This window comes from Magallana gigas, chromosome 8, assembly GCF_963853765.1.
Source record: "Magallana gigas chromosome 8, xbMagGiga1.1, whole genome shotgun sequence".
In the NCBI taxonomy this organism is placed as follows: Eukaryota; Metazoa; Mollusca; class Bivalvia; order Ostreida; family Ostreidae; genus Magallana; species Magallana gigas.
In genome coordinates, this window is record NC_088860.1 from 10384224 (window position 1) to 10402708 (window position 18485).

Consider the following 18485-nt stretch of genomic DNA (forward strand, 5'->3'; position numbering starts at 1 on the left):
CAACTCAAGCATAGCCATAAAATTGTCACCTAGGCTGATTGCCTTCATAAACCATGTCTTATTATAATTTAGGTTTTCCGGCCTTTTCAAGCAAGTTTGCATCATAAAGGTTAACAGATTGTTGTCTACGCCGTTTCTGACTTTTTTTTCCAACAAAAGTAACTATTATATGAGAAAAAGAAAATTTCTCTACTTCCCAGTGACTCAAATTCACCCCTTTCAAATTTTTTGTTGAAATTTTAGATGGTTTAAAAACTTGCAGCTTTATGATCAAAATGGTTCTCAAGATTGTGTACACAGAAGATTTATAATTATGTCGCTGTAAATGACCCAGTTATGAGTAAAGTTTTAATTGGCACCATTCCATTTCTGGTATTGGCATTATGTGGGTGGGGCATTGTCTGTCTCCTATCTGCAGGGGGCATCTTTGATGATTCAAACACAGGTGATCTCTTTTGGGGTGACACATGGCCATATCATAACCAGAAAATAATATTGATATAGGTTAACAGATGTTCAAATAAGCGCTTCGTAAGTATACCACTGTCATTCGCGGAGAAAAGTCCCCATTTAATGTATCCCTGATTTGAATGGAGAATTTCCAGGTAGACCCCAACAATAATTTTACACAGGTATGTCTTGGTTTGTTTTCTTTAATCATCTTTCAATCAACTATGTCTGCCATTACATCTGTTTTTAGATGTTATGTATGGAAGATATGTTTTATTGCGATGGAGAAAGTGTGTTTGTTCTGCATAAGCCCTTGATGAAAATGAAAATAGCCGACAGCATGATTAGCAAACATTTTAGGAGAATATTAAAAAGATTGTATCACATATCAGCTCTCTAGACAATGAGGCAACTGTTTTGGAAGGGCATTTGTACTTTTTTTTACGGTTGGATTCTAGTTTAACGCTCCATAAATTTATGATCAGAGGTACGTGGTACATATATGTGATCGAGAGTGGAAGTCAAGGGTTGTCAATGAAAAATAAGGGGTGGAGACGTCACTAATACATTGTCATAATTTGTCTGATTTTATAGATTTACGACTGAGTGTAAGTGAGAGATTTCACTTGACTGCATTGTAAGTTTGCTTAGCAAGGGCTTCAATACCCTGTTCACTGTGCCATCGTCTTCTGTTGGACGTAGATTGGGGGTAATTCAGGGGAGCGGTTTAAGGACACTCTAGGCCAGGTTGTTATAAAAAACATAAAACGAGAGTCCTTGGTTGGAGACGCACCACTTTGTTATTGCCTTCTCATCGGATAATGGGTGGTTTCATGGGTATATCCGGCAAGTCACACAAAAACCGCCCTCGACTGGCGCGACTGTGACAATTACACAAGGAAGCTCAGCTAATGCAGTAATTGCATGTTTGGAGAAAATATTTTTGCCCTCAAAAAAATTTACTTTTTCATGACTCCAGAGTCAATATTATGTAAACTTGAGATGGATTAGCTAGCCTACCAGCAGGATTTCATGCACAGCCCTGATTGTATTAGCCATTCCCTCAGCAGTGTTATAATAACTGGGAATTACCTACTGTTACTTTTGGAACTAAAGGTGGTCATTATAGACTTAGCTCTCAGCTGATGGGATATTTACACCAGGTGAATTTTATCGACTCCATATCAGAGGAAAGTGTTAGAATCTATCCAGCCCCTATCATTGACACTTTATATCCAAGAAAAAAGAGCAAGAAATGAAGGCATAACATCCCCTAGAGCCGCTGGAATTCCTTTTACAGGTGTATATAGGTAAAAATTGTGTGTCATGATGAGGAATGTAGGTAATAGGGCTTAGGTGACGGTATACACATCATAAAGGCACAAAAGCCTCCATTAACGAGAGTCCACATTATCCGGCTCTCAACGAGTCTCGAGGATTAGGCCTGTGATAAGACAGCTGGCCGGATCGACAGACTGTCAACACTGAAGACCTCCATCTGTCCCTGTGCTGACCTCTAGTGGTGGAAGCAGGCTTCGCTATGGAGCTGGAGGAAGATGGAGGGTACTGCACGCTGTCTCCTTCTGCTGAGGTAATGCTACAGGGAGGGGAAGGAGGGAGGGGGACTTTGTCAAAAGTCTTGGTAGGTAGGGACTGCAAGGATCAGAACTGGTCAAATTATTTTTTTTTTTAGATTTATCCCTGAAACAAGATGCAGAAAAATTGATTTATTTTAATTGATGCATCTGATTATGAGCTGGTACTCATGAGTTAGGTGATCATTCGAGAGATCAAGATACGCAGCAGTCGTTAAATTGTAAACTGAAAAATAAGAAATCAATTATTACTGTACCAGGGTGTTCTTGGTTGGAGGCTGCGAACGGTCTGCAAAATATGATCATATTCATTGGCGGAATCTACAATACAGCTATGACTCAGTCGTTCTATGCATGGTTTACAGATTTTGTTATTGTCTGTCTTTTGACTTGTGAAGTAGAAACAATGGTGTGACATCTTGTTTGAACTTAACCAGGGGTTTGTGATTATGATATAGTTCAATGACAAGGGTTTATGATTAAAGTTTAATGTAGAGGGTGATGGTCTGTTGAGTCTACATCTGTTGCAGACTAAAATAAATAGATGACAATTAACGGGCCAGGTGTTGTCTTCGTTAAGGTAAAAGTATCCACAGACAAAAGGGCTATGATCATAACAATTTCTAATCTCCATATCAAAGTCTGTTTAGAAATTTCTTTTTTGGTTTTTCTTTTTAAAAAGCTGTTTAGAACAAAATGAGTTTTCTTTAGAGAACTCAGGTGGAACACATGATGAATGAAATGTTTTAGTGAAGGCTATGCAAATGAATGTGTATGAGACGAAAGGGATTGACTCTAGATGCCTGCGATGTGTCAAGACCTGGCTTTGATGTGGACAGAGGACATGCGTTGGTAGTAGTGTACTATACCCACGCATGTTGATTCATTCAGCTTCAGGTCAGGATGCTAACTTCCTTATACTCTAAAGCTACAAGTTATACCGTGTTACCTTCTCACCACCAGGTTACATGTTGCATAACTTTCTGTGTACCGGTAATATTTGCTTCCTTCAGCTCTGTGACTGCGTTATAAGGAATACCAGCATCTTGTAGGAAACAGATTTCTAGATGGGGGTGTTTGTGAAAGTTTCCTAGCTATTATTGTATATTGTATTTCGTGCTGATTGAAAACAGCTTTCGGGCCTTGATAAGGGTGAGTTGCTGGAAGTTTTCACAACTGTAAAGCATAAGGATGGTTTACTGAAACATGTATCCATAATAATGTTAAATGTGGGATTCTTTAAGGAAAACTCTTTGATGAGAACCTGTGTCAGATCAGTTATTGTCAAAGATGTGGATGTATTGTTTATTTAGGAAGTGTTTCAGCTCTCTCATATTTTCTTGATTAGAGAATTCTGAAATATTTCCTTATGCTTTATTAAATTGTCTGAATTCGCAATCTTTTGAAGCATATTTCCCTTGGGTCTCTCATCTTAAAGAATACAAGTTACGCTATATACATTTATTAAATTACTTGTTGGCTTCTTTGTTTCCTCGCTGCAAGGAGCAGAGAGTCATCATTGTCGGGAAAGGTTCGTAATTTATTTAGGGTCTACACTCAGAACTGACCATGTGACATATTGATTGCTTCACCCTGAGTATCCAGTGCTCAGAAATCAAAACAGCCAGCTTCTACTAAGTGTTTGTGTTATTGATTACTCAGGTATGCTTGTCTAAGTCCCTGCTCCACATAGATCAATGATGGATCCTGAATTTGTATTAATTCAGGTATCATTTGAAGCCATTATGGAATAAAAAATCAATTGTCAACCTTTTTATAGGCAGGGGAGAGCTTGTCTTTGTCTCAGGGACAGAGGCTTTGGCTAGTTAGCTAGGAGATTGCCGAGTGCCTCAATTACCTATAGCTGAACTGTGTGGCTGTTGTTTATACCAAATATTTGGGCTTGTTTGGCTCTGGTCTTCCTGTCTGTATATTTCAGTATACCTAAGTGACCCTCATTATCTGTTGGTTAATGTTTACAACAGGACAATCACAGGTAAGTAATACGTGGTCACGTAATCCGATTTAATTATGTCAACATTCCCATACAATGGGAGATTGGAGGGGGGTAAGCTATTCTTAAGTATGGGCTGTTGAAGACACTTGATGTTGTAAAACTCTCTCGTAAATGAGAGTACACCAGCATAATAAGGTAAATTCCTTTATGTCATTGGCGAGGAAGGCACAATGAAAGGTCTCAAAGGTATAGACAAGGGTTTGAGAGCCATATTGTAAAGAGAATGAACTTTTTTGTCAAATTGTGAAATCAACTTGCCATCATCAGAAATTCTTTTCTCAGTGAATTTTTTTTAAGAAAAAAAGGATTTTAAAGAGTGACTTCCAGCATGGATATCTTCTGAGTATGGAGAACCTCAAATGTCTGAACAATTATCTTAGAGCAAATGGCATTCATTCATGAAAGCCGGTGTGCCCTCTGATGGGCTTTTGATGGCTTAGCAATTTTGGGATGGATAAGCAATTTTTTTGCCCCCATTTTTTAGCCTGTGACAATGATATATGGGGATTTAATTGAATTCTGGGTGAATGAACATATGCATGCACCTGCAGTTTTATCATTGAAAACCACAACAATTTTCAATTTCCATACCCCCATCTAAGAGGAAAAAGTTAACATTTAAAAGCCATTATGTATACCTTGTTCAATTATAGCAATTTTTTTTTAAGTTAATGTTGTTTTTCTTTTCTTCTGAAAATTGATAGGTTTTGCTAAGCGTGCATATGTCAACTCCAGTTACTGGTTTTTTGCCCATTCATTTGGATTTTTTTTGTCATCATATTACATGATTGAAATGCAGATATTAAATGATCTTTGATAGTATGCAGAGCAGGGGGATCTTTATGTATTTGCTTGACAGGTATGACTTGGCATAGCAAGTCACCTTAACCCTGGGTCCATGGTATAATCCATCTTAATCTTCTTCATATTTCATAATAAATCTCCTCTGTAATTAACATTCACTTGCCAGATGATGTTATTAATTAAAAGATTCATTTCTGTAATCTATCTTGCAAGTTTACATAATGGGTTCGTCAAGGTGTAATAATTAATGTCCCCTATACACCTGTATGTTGTATGAAATTATATTCATTAAATCTTGTGTCCTGTCACACAGAGAAAACATGAGCATTTATGATGATATAATTTCTTTATAAAGTAAATTGTATCAAAAGTTAATTCTCTATTCATTAAGGGGGTAATAAAACTAATCTAAATGTCTCGTTTATAAACTTTCAGTTTCAAAATGCGTAGTTTTTGCTGACAACTAATGTACTGGAAAATTACAAAACACTGTTTGAAATATGCCTGTCATTAATTGAATTTTCTTGTATGTAAATGTTTACTTGCAAAGAAAATTGTACATAGTCTGAAATTTTATGAAATCAGATATGCCATAGTACATTCATATCATTTATACAATGTTGACTTTTTTCATAATTCACTCATAAATGACATCTGTTTGATTTCTTGTCTTTATTGGTTCATGTACTGAAGTCTGTAGATTTTGGGCCACTTTTTCCTTTCCCCTAAAGTTCTAACACATTTTCAACTAAAAACAGGTTTTTCAATTAGTCCTTGAATGTGCATGTTCACTTGAGCCTTATCAGATTTGATAAAGGGAGATAATTCACAAAGGGGCCTAATTCTGTGCCATGGAAGTGTCAACTCTGATGTGTCATTGGGCGGTTATTTAAAACTCCAGCCTGATTATAGCCAGCAATTATGAGTTTTGGATGCAATCAAGATTTTGACAGACATGCAGTCCGTGAAATGAAAGGGCTACTGTTGCCAGTGAGCTAAACTGATATTTAAACTGTTTTTTTATATCTTTTTTCACCTTCTTTTTCCTCCCCTAGATTTTTGATTGATATGTGTTGTGCATGCACTTCTCCAAAACTCTGCTATTCAGACATCGTGGACCTTTGATATTTTTTTTTCGTTCTGTTTTTTCCCTGTCTGAAATAAAAGTGATGTCATCTGTACCAAGGTGTTTTGATTGAAGGCACACAGATTGACAAAGGGGTCTGGTGTAAGACATAGTCTGGGCTCCAAAGTAATTTGTTATGAAGCATGTCCATTTTAGGAGAATTAGCTAATTATTGCACAGACAATAGAGTTATATCCTTTTTTGTTCAGGTAAACAATTCATATGTAACAGAGAAAAAACCCCTTTCCAATCAATTTCTATAATAATCTGTATGTAAACCCAGAGTCTTATCGGTGAGGAGTTGTTTGCACAAGTAACAGTATCTATCACCCGATAGAAAAGGCATCTAATATATGTATCGCTTGTTGAATTATTTAACAGGACTATGGACTGGCACCCACTTATACTATAAATGGCTGTATGCAGGTTTTTTGCCAGTGAAAGTCTTGTTGATAAGAACTAAATTCAATGAATACATTAATTTTATTTTTTATTTTTTTTTTTGTAGTCACCAGCTAAGGGCATAATCCGACCGATTGCCTTCAAACCGGTGGTCATCTCCAATCACAACTATGTAAATACTCGTCATTTTGACCAAAAGATTCCGCAGCAGGACGATGGCTATGGGTCTCAGGACTACCCGATGACCAATCAAAATGCAGCAGACATGTCACATGGGTCATTGCATATGGACAGTGACAGGTCAACAAGTTACTCTAGTGACAGTCAAAAATTGTACACGCCTGAGCGACCTGAATCCACCCGGTCTTCTTGCATCAGTCACGCTTCGTCGATGAGGATGGAGGGATACATCCAGACTCCCTCCCCCAGTGATTCCGGGGTGGGGGAGCTAGAAGCTATGCTGAAAGAGAAAGATGCTGAGATTAATACCCTGAGGGATGTTATGGATAAGAATGAGCGTGCCATATTCCAGGTTGGTATTGTACAAGCCTATGTTTCCTCAGATAATACATGTAAAAGAAATACTATATGCTTTGTTATCAAAGTAAAAAAAATATGAATTAAACTATCATCTGAATAATTATATTAAACTTTTTCTGTCAGGTCTATGAGGAGAAAAAACACTCATGGAGTCAAGAAATCAAGGAAGTTCGAGATGAGTACGAAAAGAAATTGAAGCTAGAACAAAGGAAGGCCTACAAAACAGAACAGACACTGTCCCTCCAAGTGTACAAACTCCAGCAGGAGAAAAAGACTTTGATTGAGAGAGTGGAGGAAATGCAGGCGCAGTATAGAAAACTACAGCAAAAGTGTGACTCTTATGAAAAAGAGAACAACAGCCTGCGATCGCAGGTGGTCAATGTCTCGTTACAAGGGGACAGAACTGCGGAAGACATGGAAGATCTCCAGAGCCAGGTGGAAATTCTAAACCAAAGTCTCTCTGAAAAATCAGTGGAAATATCTGAGCTCCAGTCAAAATTGCAACATTATGAATCGGAGAGTCAGAGGAAGGACTTTCAACTCGGTGAAAAATTCAGAGAAGTTTTGGCAAAAACTGAAGAACTGAAATCCTTACGTGCTAACCTTCGCAGAGTATCCAATAACAATGTGATGGATATACTGGACTGCAGCTTTAATCATAGTGGTGAGGAGTTCTCTGCCCCTGATTTGGGGGACAGATCCTCTCCCCTGACAAGTAGTAGGCTTACCTCCCCTTTAAGTCATGGCCTACCACGCTCCTCTCCTCTCAGTAACAAATCTAGTTCTTCTCTCAACAGTGAGTCAGACAAAGACAAAGTGATTCTACAACTCCAGAGGGAGCTGGAAGAGTTGAAAAACGGTTTAGTGGGTAAAAACGAAGTGTTTGAGAAAGAGAAAGAACAATGGCTGGATGAGAAGAACAAAGTTATTCGTTACCAAAAGCAACTGCAGCTTAACTACGTGCAAATGTACAACAAGAACAAAATGCTTGAGGCAGAAGTGGAACAACTTACTCTGGAGCTTGAGAGTCGCGACATGAAATTAATGGCAATAAACGGGGAGGAATCGATGTGTTAGCTGCCGCACCTTATAGAAATTTACAATGGTTCTATGCAAATGTGTAGCCAACTTTAAGATCCCAATTTTGAGCTCTTTCTCAGTTTCATAAGAGGTGCAAACAAAAAAAATGTGTTCTTTTTTGACATTTCGTAATACTTTGTGTGAGGAATTGGGCTAGCATGCTCTGTATTGGTGAAAAAGTATTGGACAGTTTGTCAATACAATGACCATAAAATCAATTGCATTAGACAGTTTGGGGAACGAGTAATGTGTTTGAAGTGTGCATCAATTTTTCAGCAGAAAAAAATTGAGTCATACTGATTTTGGCATTCTTTCAAAAGTGTCCAAGATTATGAGAAAAGCTAATATTTGAAGAAGAAAAAATGTGTGCTAGTGAGATTCAAAGTGGTGCTGACAATTTCCTTCTTTCTCAAAAAGTATATGTTTGTAACCAATTGCATACAAGTCATCCTCATTACCAAGGACACAAAGCATTAAGATTAAATTTGATACCAGATACGTTAGATGTATAATCTCAAGGCAATTTCTACCCAAGGAGGGGTAAAAAAAGTCTTGTAAGTGATATATGGCTATTTAATTCTGGAGTTAGGTATGACTCAACTTTACCAAGATTTTTGTGCCAAATAATGGATTAGTTATATAAACAGAGAAGTGAAATCCAAATAGCATGTCTTGAGATGACAACAAAACAAGTGGATTGAGTCAGATCTATAAATAGATCAAGCTTTTTTTTATCTACTGCAAGGTAGATAGGTAAATTTCTCTATGATTCAATGAATACACTGTAAACACCTACAATATACACCTGTGATTTGTGCCTACATTGTGTCATATAAGCAAGCAATACTTGTATATATATTTGATCTACAAAATACTTATGTACTCAAAAATACAACATTTTCAATTTTAACACAAAAAGCATGTGAACTACAAATTGACATGTTTTTTTATTATTATTATTAAATGATGATTTGTTGATATCTTAATGAAAATACATATTTGGAGACCTCCCAACACTGGACATTGAAAAGATATTCCTATTTCTAGTCATTTCTTTGTTGTTACTTGTACAGAAATACTGTCATATTAAAAACTAAAAAAAAAAATCTTTCTTTCTTTATGTTGGGAAATAAGCAGGACACTTTGGAGGTACCAGTATATGCTGGTCTCAACAGTTAACGTTGCATGTTCTGTATACATGCGTGGATCCAGAAAATTTTCCTAGGGGATTGGGGGTCGGAGGTAAAATTTTGTTTTCCTGAAAGCCTATTTTCAGGAATTTAAATTTGTGAATTTAATAAATTTGATGTTTTTAAAAAAATATCCGCGCATGCTGTAGTTTTTTTACACAGGGATTTTGTCTGGTTTACTATCTAATCTGATTAAGATATAGGTTTCACTTTTTTCTCAAAATAAACATTTAGTACATGCAATATAGTACATGCAATTCAATTAGACAATCAATCATCCCGAGAAGTTGGCAACTGAGTGCAAAAACAATGCAATAAAAGTGCACCACCATGTAAATTAAACTTTTCATCTCAAACAGTTGGCTTGGCCATGATTTAAAAAAAAACCCCTATTTTATGTGTTTTTAAAACAAAGTTTATCTACAAAGACATTAATTTTATTTATTCATCTGACTTGCACTGAACACTCTTAGATTTGATTGTACTAAATTACTCTTGTATATTACTGACTATACAGCCTACTCCATTTCTAATTGTCTATCCAATATTCTGAAACCTAATGCTTTTACTGAAGAGAATGTGCCTGACTGTGATCCCAAATAATGTGACAATCCCACTGCAAAGTGATATAGATGTTCAACTGCTTTTGGGGAACACATTAATAAAGATAATGATATATAGACAATTGATATTTTGTCTAATTCATTTGCACTACAAAAACCTAGTTTTAGCAATAACTATACTCATGCAACGAGTTACCTCATAATCCCATCTTTGAAGGGAAAAAAGTCTTTAAATTATGATTTTTGATTGGCTTGCAGGAAAGCTTATTCAAAGGTTAGGTGTGTGTGGTAAGATGGAGTTATCTTCTTTTCAGAAAACTAAGATGTGTCAAGGGCAACAACTCCAACTCATTTCTGACTTCTGACAGAGCCACTGTTATTATAGTAATTTGATGAATTCTCAAATGGGTAACACATATGACATATTTATAGATATTTTGTATGTAATATTAGAAAAAACACATACCGGTACTTAAATATTCTGTAATTCTGTATTTATACTTTGTTTTGGTTTGGTTTTTTTTTGTTAAATGGAAACAGGTTGTTTTATGCTCTCTTATACTGACAGAAATCTAGAGATGATCTAATTATCAAAACCAAGCTAGTATGTACTGTTGTACATTCTGGTATAGGTACTTTGAATCCTCTATTTTTTTTTTCAGCAGTATCAATTTGCAATGTCCATGGGAGAAAATTCACTTGTACCACAAGAGTACGCTTTGAATGAAATAAGAGACATGGTGATTTGAAATTAGAGGGCTTCTGGTCTTTAAATCTTTTGGCGATGTTACTATCATTTATCAAATGACAGAATGAGAGTTTGGCATAGCCTTGAATATTACCTAAAGAGACTTTTAAATCTCTGCATTTTCTACATAATTACCATATACACTTCAAATGTTTCATTAAAATTGAGGCTATTCAAAAAGTTGACAGGCTTTTCAAAGAGAAAATAAATTTTAAAACTGTTGGAACTAACACAAGTTGATCTTAACACCATAACACCATGATGGGAAAAAATTGAAAGAGTTAAATAATCAAGACTGTCAGAAGAAGCACATCCAAACATGAGAGATGAATGAATCTTTGCAAAGTCTTTTCCAGGAAAGGTAGGAATGAGAATTCCTTTTCTGTTACCTTTTTGTAAATTAAGGATCCTCGACACCCCATGAGTTTTACATTTTATGACAGTACCTCTTAATATGGCAATTTCAACTCATTGTGAAACTTACTACAGGTATATTGTCAAATTTGGTTGTCTACCACTGTAGGCCAATGGGTATATACCGTAGCTTCGGACAACTGACCAGCACTGGTTTTGAGTCTGAATTTAGCAAGGGCTTTAGTTTTTATGAAAGGCAATAAATTCTTAAAAGTTTTTTCCCCCCTAAAATTGATTTTTTTCTGTCATTGTCAAATAGAGTGCATGTTAGAATTCCATATCTCAAAGGAATAAAGAAGTTTGGGCTTGTATGAGAAACTTTCCCATAAAGTGTGGAGGACTCTAAGATGCAGTGCAATTCAAATATTATGATATCACTTAATTGATACATATCACATCAATGATTGACAACATATCATAAAGATATATGATGATGACAAATACTAAAACATATTTATCGATCGACAAAAAATTTGGCAAAATATTTTCTGCTCCTTCGGTGTTTATATACAGCATATTGGGTGATAATTTTGACAGTTTGTCAATAGAGCTTATATTCTTAAACACTGATAATACTGGGTAATCTGGAAAATGAAAACTTTAATAGACCAAATACTGGTAAATGAAACTTAAAAAAAAAAGATACTACTACATAGTATGTACATATTTATCTGTTTTTTACTGCATGGTTTTTTTTGTTAACAACTAGTTTTAAGTTTATTGAAATACACAAATAAAGGTTTTTTCAAACAATTCTCTTTATAATGTCAGTAGAACTGGGATATATATAATACTCTCTCTCTCTCTCTCTCTCTCTCTCTCTCTCTCTCTCTCTCTGGGATCAATTGTAAGAGCATGAAATATCCATTTGATCTACACATTCAGGATTGTTGTCCATGAATATTTTTCTCGCCTATCTTTACAAACTGTTTTTCATAGTACACAAAAATTAACAATACCTCACTACACCTGTTATTCAATTTTTGATTCAATTTAAATTCCAATAAAAGAAAGTTTAAAGTTCATGTTCTTTTATAGATGTAAATTCCAGATAATTGATCAATGAAATGGGTTGTTTGTGTATTGATTGAGTTTATTTATTGATTGAAGTTGGTAGAAATTCGAGAAACATCATGCAAACCCAGCTATGTGTTTCCCTCTGAAGATTGAAAGAGAGAAAATATATACTCTGGCAGAAATTTTCCGATATCCTATACAGATATACATGCACATGTGTTTTGCTCATGTCTGGAAATGACATTTTGTTTCGTTACAGGAAAACAAGAAAATTCATTGGCATCTCTAATCCTCAAGTCAGTAACCTTATCTTATTTTATACTGTTTTATTGGCTGGCAATTTATTTATTTGTTCATTTTAACAGATTGACTTAGAAAATCTGTTTACATGTTATGATATGAACTTAAAGTCTTTAGAACTTAAAAAATGGCAATTCAATTAAGTTTCAAAAACCTGTAGTTTATGTAGAACTTCAGTAGATATCAGTTTAAAAAAATGTGAAAAATGCTTAAAAATTCTTTTTTGTATTAAGTAACTGAGTAGGTGTTTTGTGTGTGTGGAGAGAGAGAGAGAGAGAGAGAGAGAGAGTGTGTGTGTGTGTCTGGGTATGAAGAGAGAGAGTCTGGGTATGGAGAGAGAAATATAGAGAGAGAGTATCTAACTAAAAAATCAAATTCTCTCATAGATTCGAGCAGAAATAACAGAAAATGCAAACTCAAACTACGTCAATATCAAACCAAACCCTACATGTCACCAGTGTCGGAAACTGGTGGAGGAGGTAACGCGCCTCAGACTTCTCCTCAAAGAGGGGCTGGGATCTATGCAGTTGAGGAACCCTGGCTGGTATGATTGATATTTTAGACCAGTTGTCAAGCCATCTTCGTGAATTTCTTTAAATTTGTTTGCATAAAACTTGTCAGTTCACTGGTTTTTTATTATTTTTTTTTTTAGCTCAAATGTTCAATTCTTTTAAAAATCTCAGTTAATTTGATATATTTTTTTCTCGAATTTCTATGGTAAATATCAGACCTCAAACTTTAAGCATAGATAAGAGCTTGAGAATTTAGTATTGGGCAATTGGTTTAAAATTCATAATCAATAATCAGTTTGTTGTAGACAGAAAAAATAGAAAGATTTGTTTTACCTGTATTATACATACCAGGTAATCAGTTTTTAGAGAAAAAAATCACTGTCACATATACACTTATACTTTTAAAATTCTAAATGATTGACAAAGGAAAGATGAGTATGCAGAAGATCCAGAACAGATCAGTCCACGGGTCAACGCTGCGTTTGTCTACAAAAAGAGCCAGTCAAAGGCCGAAGAAATTCAACAACTGCGCAGTGAGGTCACGCGCCTCCAGAGGGAATTACGCCTCAGGTCAGAGGAGGTCTACAGACTAAGGGGCTTAGATATCAAAGATACAAGCCAACATCAGGGAACCAGCAAACCAAAGAATGTGTAAGCAATCATAACACAGTATATCTTAATTCATTGATAAAAACCTAAACAACTTCACTGGATATGGAATAAGAATGACAAAAAATCAATCTTCAAAACCATAAGTACAAGTGATTTTGATTCAATGAAGAGTAATATTTTAGATCAAATAAGTTCCTAATACAAGTTTAAGATTTAGGGGAATGAAGGTCGAATTTTCAGTAAGTGTGAAATTGTGATAAGCATTTAGGTATATTGACCGATTGTTGCTTATCAAGCCATGTAGGCCAGATTCAAAACACTCATATTTTCTATTTAATTATGGAAAATAGAAGAGACCACCACACTTTGGGAGACACGGACAGCAAAGTAAAGAGCATGTACTTACAGCTTTACCAGAGGGAATGGAGTCAGGCGTACGCCCACCAAAAACATGGAGGTGTGGCCAAGAACACCGCCCATGGAAATTTGCTGAATATTATTCTGGTAGGTTCTGAAATCATATACTCAATATGACATTTCATTCCCATTAAGTTATATACTTGGGAAAAACAAAATGCTTTAAATTCTTAATACAACTCAAGGGTTTTATGATATATTCACATAAAATCCAATGCAGATTTTTATATTTCATTTTTCTGACATTTGCAAACTACAGCATGTACATGTAAGGTATATGAAATTACTACAAAAGTATGTCACTTAAGGTTTTATATTTTTGCAATTTAATACAAAACCACAGAATTGCCAAATTTAAGGTTGGACTTTGGGTAGTTATGTCAAACAGCGATGTGACATAGGCCTGTCTATTTCATTGATAGCCACTCAGCCATCTTGGCTCTTTTAAATCAACAAGATTTATTTGCATTTTGAGCAAAGACTTACACAATCTATGCATATTTCACTTTCTTAACCTGTTTTGATGCCAGAAATAGATAGTTACGTCCTACCGAAAGTCCTAGGTCTTGTTAAAATGGTTCTAACTACGTGTGTAAAATAAAGGAAACTACGGTACCAAATGTTCTCTGTATTGTTCAACCTTAGTTACCGGTTAGTATAGTTTTTAAGTAAGGCATAGATATTTCTATTAATAATTTAATTCTATGTCCATGTATTATCATTACTTTTGAATAGGTATATATATACAATTAATGATCCAACAGACAAATATATCACTAGTTTCATTGAACTGTTTCTACAATTTACTTCTGTATTTCAGTTGTCCTTCAGCCAATGTAGAGAGATAGCAGATGAGCAGTTGACACAGATTTTACAGGCCTCCTCTCTGTGGGCCCCAAAGACTTCCCCTCATTCCCCAGAAAACCCCCCGCCTCAGTCAACCGCAGGCAACAAACAGAGAACGCCTCCTCGCACCTCACAGCAGCCAATGAAAAGAAGATCAATCACAGTAAAGTCTACAGTATTATATATTTTACTATTTAATAAAGGCCGGATCATTAATTAAAGCAATTTTAGACAAAACGGTAAACAACTTTTATCCTATTATGACTTTATTTACTTTTATAGTAGATTTCTAATTAAATGCGCGGAATTAATATCCGCGTTAAAGCGTGGGATGCAAATCTCGCTAATTGCAAAATCTCGCTTTTATTTTTCAAAGCGATGAAAACAACATAATTAAAACTATGATAAAAATAGGGCATTTGCGATTTTATTTTCTCGTGATTTAATTAACAGCTGAATCGCGGAATTAGGTATCTTCAGTAATAATAAATTCTGTAAATCAAATTTTATTTGCGTGCAAGAAATTTTTGTGAGGTTTACAAAAGCTTCTTTATCACAAATATTTTTCACCATGAACAAAGTGTCTGTTGTATTAGTTTTAAGATAATATACATCTTGGTTGTGAACATTAGTAGCCACGAACCAGCTTGGCTCTGGTAAATTGCAAAATAAAGTTGTTGCGAATAAAAATTGATTTACAGTTTAAGGATAAATTCAAAAGCTAAGAATTTATACTCAGTTTTATACTAGGTTCACTGGTTTTTATATACGAAACACTTAAACAGCAAAGCAAGTGAAAGTAACAAGTGAAAAGCTGTCAATGTGGCACCAAACTGGGTTTTCTTTTATGTGAACTTTATCCAAAATCCATGTCAACCCTGAATTGATAAACACTACTGGCGTGCGACCAGTTCTCGCCGAGTACCATTTCTCGCCAGTAAATTGTGACGTCATTTTTCGTCTATAATTTTATGTGTTGATAAAATGACGTCACAATGTACTGGCGAGAAATGGTACTCGGCAAGAACTGGTCGCACTGTATATGCAATATTTGACCAAAATTTTTCATAAATTATCAGAATTCAAAATCCTAGCAATATGCACACCTCTGATATATGTACAATTGATCCACAAAAGAAAAATTTCCTACCTTGAAACTGAAGGAGGAGTTATCCGTACTATGAGGGTACCCTTTTGGCAGCCGCCCGCCCACACACCCGCCAGCCATTTCCGTAGGAAAACCCAGTTAAAAATGTTCCATCCCATGCATTTTTTAAAAAAGTTTTTCCATTTCAATTAAATTTGTTATCATTGATTACAAAAATCAAGCTGAATAGTACTCATAGAAAGCAATACATTAAACAAAAATGTAAACTTCATGCATATTGATACATTTTAATTTGCATTTTGTGCAATTAGCCATTGTAATGTCATTAAAAAATTATTGAAGTGCATGCAACCTTTTTTTATCAAGCCAATGAAATAGTGCCTTACAAACACATCTTGAATTATATGGTAATGATCTTGCCAACCTTGCTCAATTTTCTCCCAAGCTTCACAGTACTGTGAACCAACTTTTATTTGTGTGCGAGAAATTTTCGTGAGTTTTGAAAGAGCTATTTTGTTGTGAATGTTTCTCAATTGAACCATGCAGCCCTCAAATGTCTCTCATATATTACTTTCTAGATAATCCAAATTCTGATTGCAAAAATTAGTTAAGTACTGTTATCTAACTTAAATTTTTCATAAAAAACTAAAACTCCTATGTCAGTATTTGGAAGTGAATTGATTTGAATAAGTATTTGTTGACCCTTCAGCCCACTCAGCAAGCGCGTTAATCACTGTATGAATTGTGCTAATTATTATTTTGTTCAGCTGAAATCTTAATAAGGTCTTCAACTAAATTCTTGCAAATTAATGAAAATGTTTATCACTGTTTAGTGAAAATTTTTATCAATAACAATGATCAAGTCATACATTTATACACATCATATTGTAAATAAATTAACAGTAGCCCTCCAGATTTATTCAAAGGTGTTGATGATTCAATCAGGTATGGATATACTAGTATACATGTACTATTGAAATCCACCTGTGACTTCATATTTTTGCTTAAACGCTCCATTATTTTTCAGGAATGGAGCATTAGAAAAATATTCAACAATAAAGATTGATGTAAAAATATTTCAGAAGTATACAGAATTATACAGATTTGATAAATGAAAATTTCAATTTTTATTGCCAGTAACATTTATAGTCATATATATAACTGATCGTCCATATACTTTTGAATTTTGTTGTTGTGTAATTACGCTGGGTCAGGAATATCTCATCATCACAAACTACTTGACAAATTAAACCATACTGAAATGCCAATTTTCATGCACAAGTGAAATATTTATAGTAATAGCTATAGTGTGTTCGATTGACCTCTCAATTACTTTTACACCGTAATTGTCACGCAAACCATCCTGCATTTTACAATTGACCATTGTGTCCATTCAGTTACAACAAAGGGTTCATTAAAGGTGGATTTTAAAGGGGTCAATGTACTCGTATTGCTCCATTCCATAAGGAATGAAGCACTACTCATACATTTAACCCTTTTACATGTATACGTCCCTGATTCAATTCAATGTCTGCATATTCCGTCAATTGTTTTTTTTTTTAAATTAAGATAATTATAATCTAATAATGATGGGCTACCATAAATTAAAAGTCTTGCATGTCTACGATAATACACTTAACTTTCTATACAGAAAAACTGACAAATATATTGTAACAGATATCAAACAATCAACACTTTGTTTATTACAGAGCCAAGATGACTCAAAACTCTCCAATCCTTTGTACAAAGATGCAGTATCATTCCAGCGCAGAATCTGTGAACAACTTCTACCCCATGTTCAACAGGTATTATGACAATTACCACATGATAAATCAACTATTGGTCGTCTTAAAATATACCTGTAAACTGTAGGAGAAAGATTTAAATTGATTGGAAAAGTTGGTAGCGAATGGATATCAACTGTTAAAGACTTCCTCTCCATTCCAGCATAAAGCTGTTTTAATTGGGTATCAGTCGGAATGATGACACAATTCTTGATAATTTAATGTATAAAAATGCAATATAAAAAAAAAAACAGAGCAATCATTTCAAGTTAATTCATTTAATTAAACTGTGAAACCCAACTTATTTTTTTTTAGCATCATCTAATAATATTTCTTGAAATGAATAGATTTTTTTCCCTACAGAGAGTGTCAGCTGATATCATGAAAGTTGTGGATCTAAGTCCAGCCATGAAATCCAGTGCTGTTATCAGAACCTACACAAATTGCTGTATACAAACTGCTTGGAAGATTGCCATGGAAACAGACCGAGTCCATCTTGACAACAGTGTAGTTCGGTTTTCTGACTTTGATACAGTCAAGTATGACTTTTATGACGAGGAGTTGGAAAACTTTGACTATGTTGTGTGGCCAGCTCTGCTCTCAGGGAATTCACAGTTAATTGCTAAAGGTGTTGCTATGGCTAGATAGCATGTTCAGAGAATGACCAACACAAAGCCTTTTTATTTTAAGAAAAAGAATAAAACACTGGATAAAAACTGTTAAAACAGTTTTCTTTATGTTCCTGTATGTTTGAAGCCAGCAAGGCCTTAGCAGGTTTTTGTCATATTCTGCATAACAAACTGCATGTATGACCATAGGTAAATGTGCCACCATTGTTTTTATATACCTGTATCTATAAAACTCTACCACAACACACCTCAAACAGTTTCTTTGTTTTTTGTTTGGAAAAAGTTTGATTCATCTCATCCATCAATTTGTGTACAATGGCTTAATTAAACA

General features: G+C 34.9%; 2 protein-coding genes and 1 long non-coding RNA gene across 7 annotated transcripts in view; 2 read left to right on the forward strand and 1 right to left on the reverse strand.

Annotated features, from left to right (window-relative positions):
- Positions 1 to 10877, forward strand: part of LOC105326975 (leucine zipper putative tumor suppressor 2 homolog) — a 27849-nt gene extending 16972 nt beyond the window's left edge. For all 5 annotated transcript variants that reach the window (XM_020066678.3, XM_011427223.4, XM_020066680.3 and 2 more), the window contains 4 exons: positions 6501 to 6926; positions 7058 to 9256; positions 10082 to 10175; positions 10430 to 10877. In XM_020066678.3, the coding sequence (XP_019922237.3) occupies positions 6501 to 6926; positions 7058 to 8011 (1380 nt within the window). In that variant the 3' untranslated portion in view covers positions 8012 to 9256; positions 10082 to 10175; positions 10430 to 10877. The remainder of the gene's footprint in view (positions 1 to 6500; positions 6927 to 7057; positions 9257 to 10081; positions 10176 to 10429) is intronic.
- LOC136270861 (uncharacterized) lies at positions 6470 to 10066 on the reverse strand. Its single transcript, XR_010708737.1, has 2 exons — positions 9964 to 10066; positions 6470 to 6854 (listed from the first exon to the last, which is right to left on the reverse strand). It is a non-coding gene; the product is annotated as an uncharacterized lncRNA (long non-coding RNA).
- Positions 10740 to 18173, forward strand: LOC105326977 (uncharacterized). The gene is made up of 8 exons (XM_011427235.4): positions 10740 to 10876; positions 12206 to 12242; positions 12633 to 12790; positions 13185 to 13409; positions 13721 to 13874; positions 14608 to 14796; positions 17451 to 17546; positions 17889 to 18173. Exons 1-8 carry the CDS (start codon positions 10842 to 10844, stop codon positions 18171 to 18173), a joined length of 1179 nt encoding a protein of 392 aa, XP_011425537.3. The 5' UTR covers positions 10740 to 10841.
- Positions 18174 to 18485: the final 312 nt, after the last annotated feature.

Excerpts from the sequence above, each read along its gene's own strand:
- LOC105326977 (XM_011427235.4), top strand. The coding sequence starts at position 10,842 with ATGAATGAATCTTTGCAAAGTCTTTTCCAGGAAAG. Across the intron at positions 12,243-12,632 it reads TTGGCATCTCTAATCCTCAA|ATTCGAGCAGAAATAACAGA; the intron begins GTCAGTAACCTT and ends ATTCTCTCATAG. Across the intron at positions 13,875-14,607 it reads ATTTGCTGAATATTATTCTG|TTGTCCTTCAGCCAATGTAG; the intron begins GTAGGTTCTGAA and ends TCTGTATTTCAG.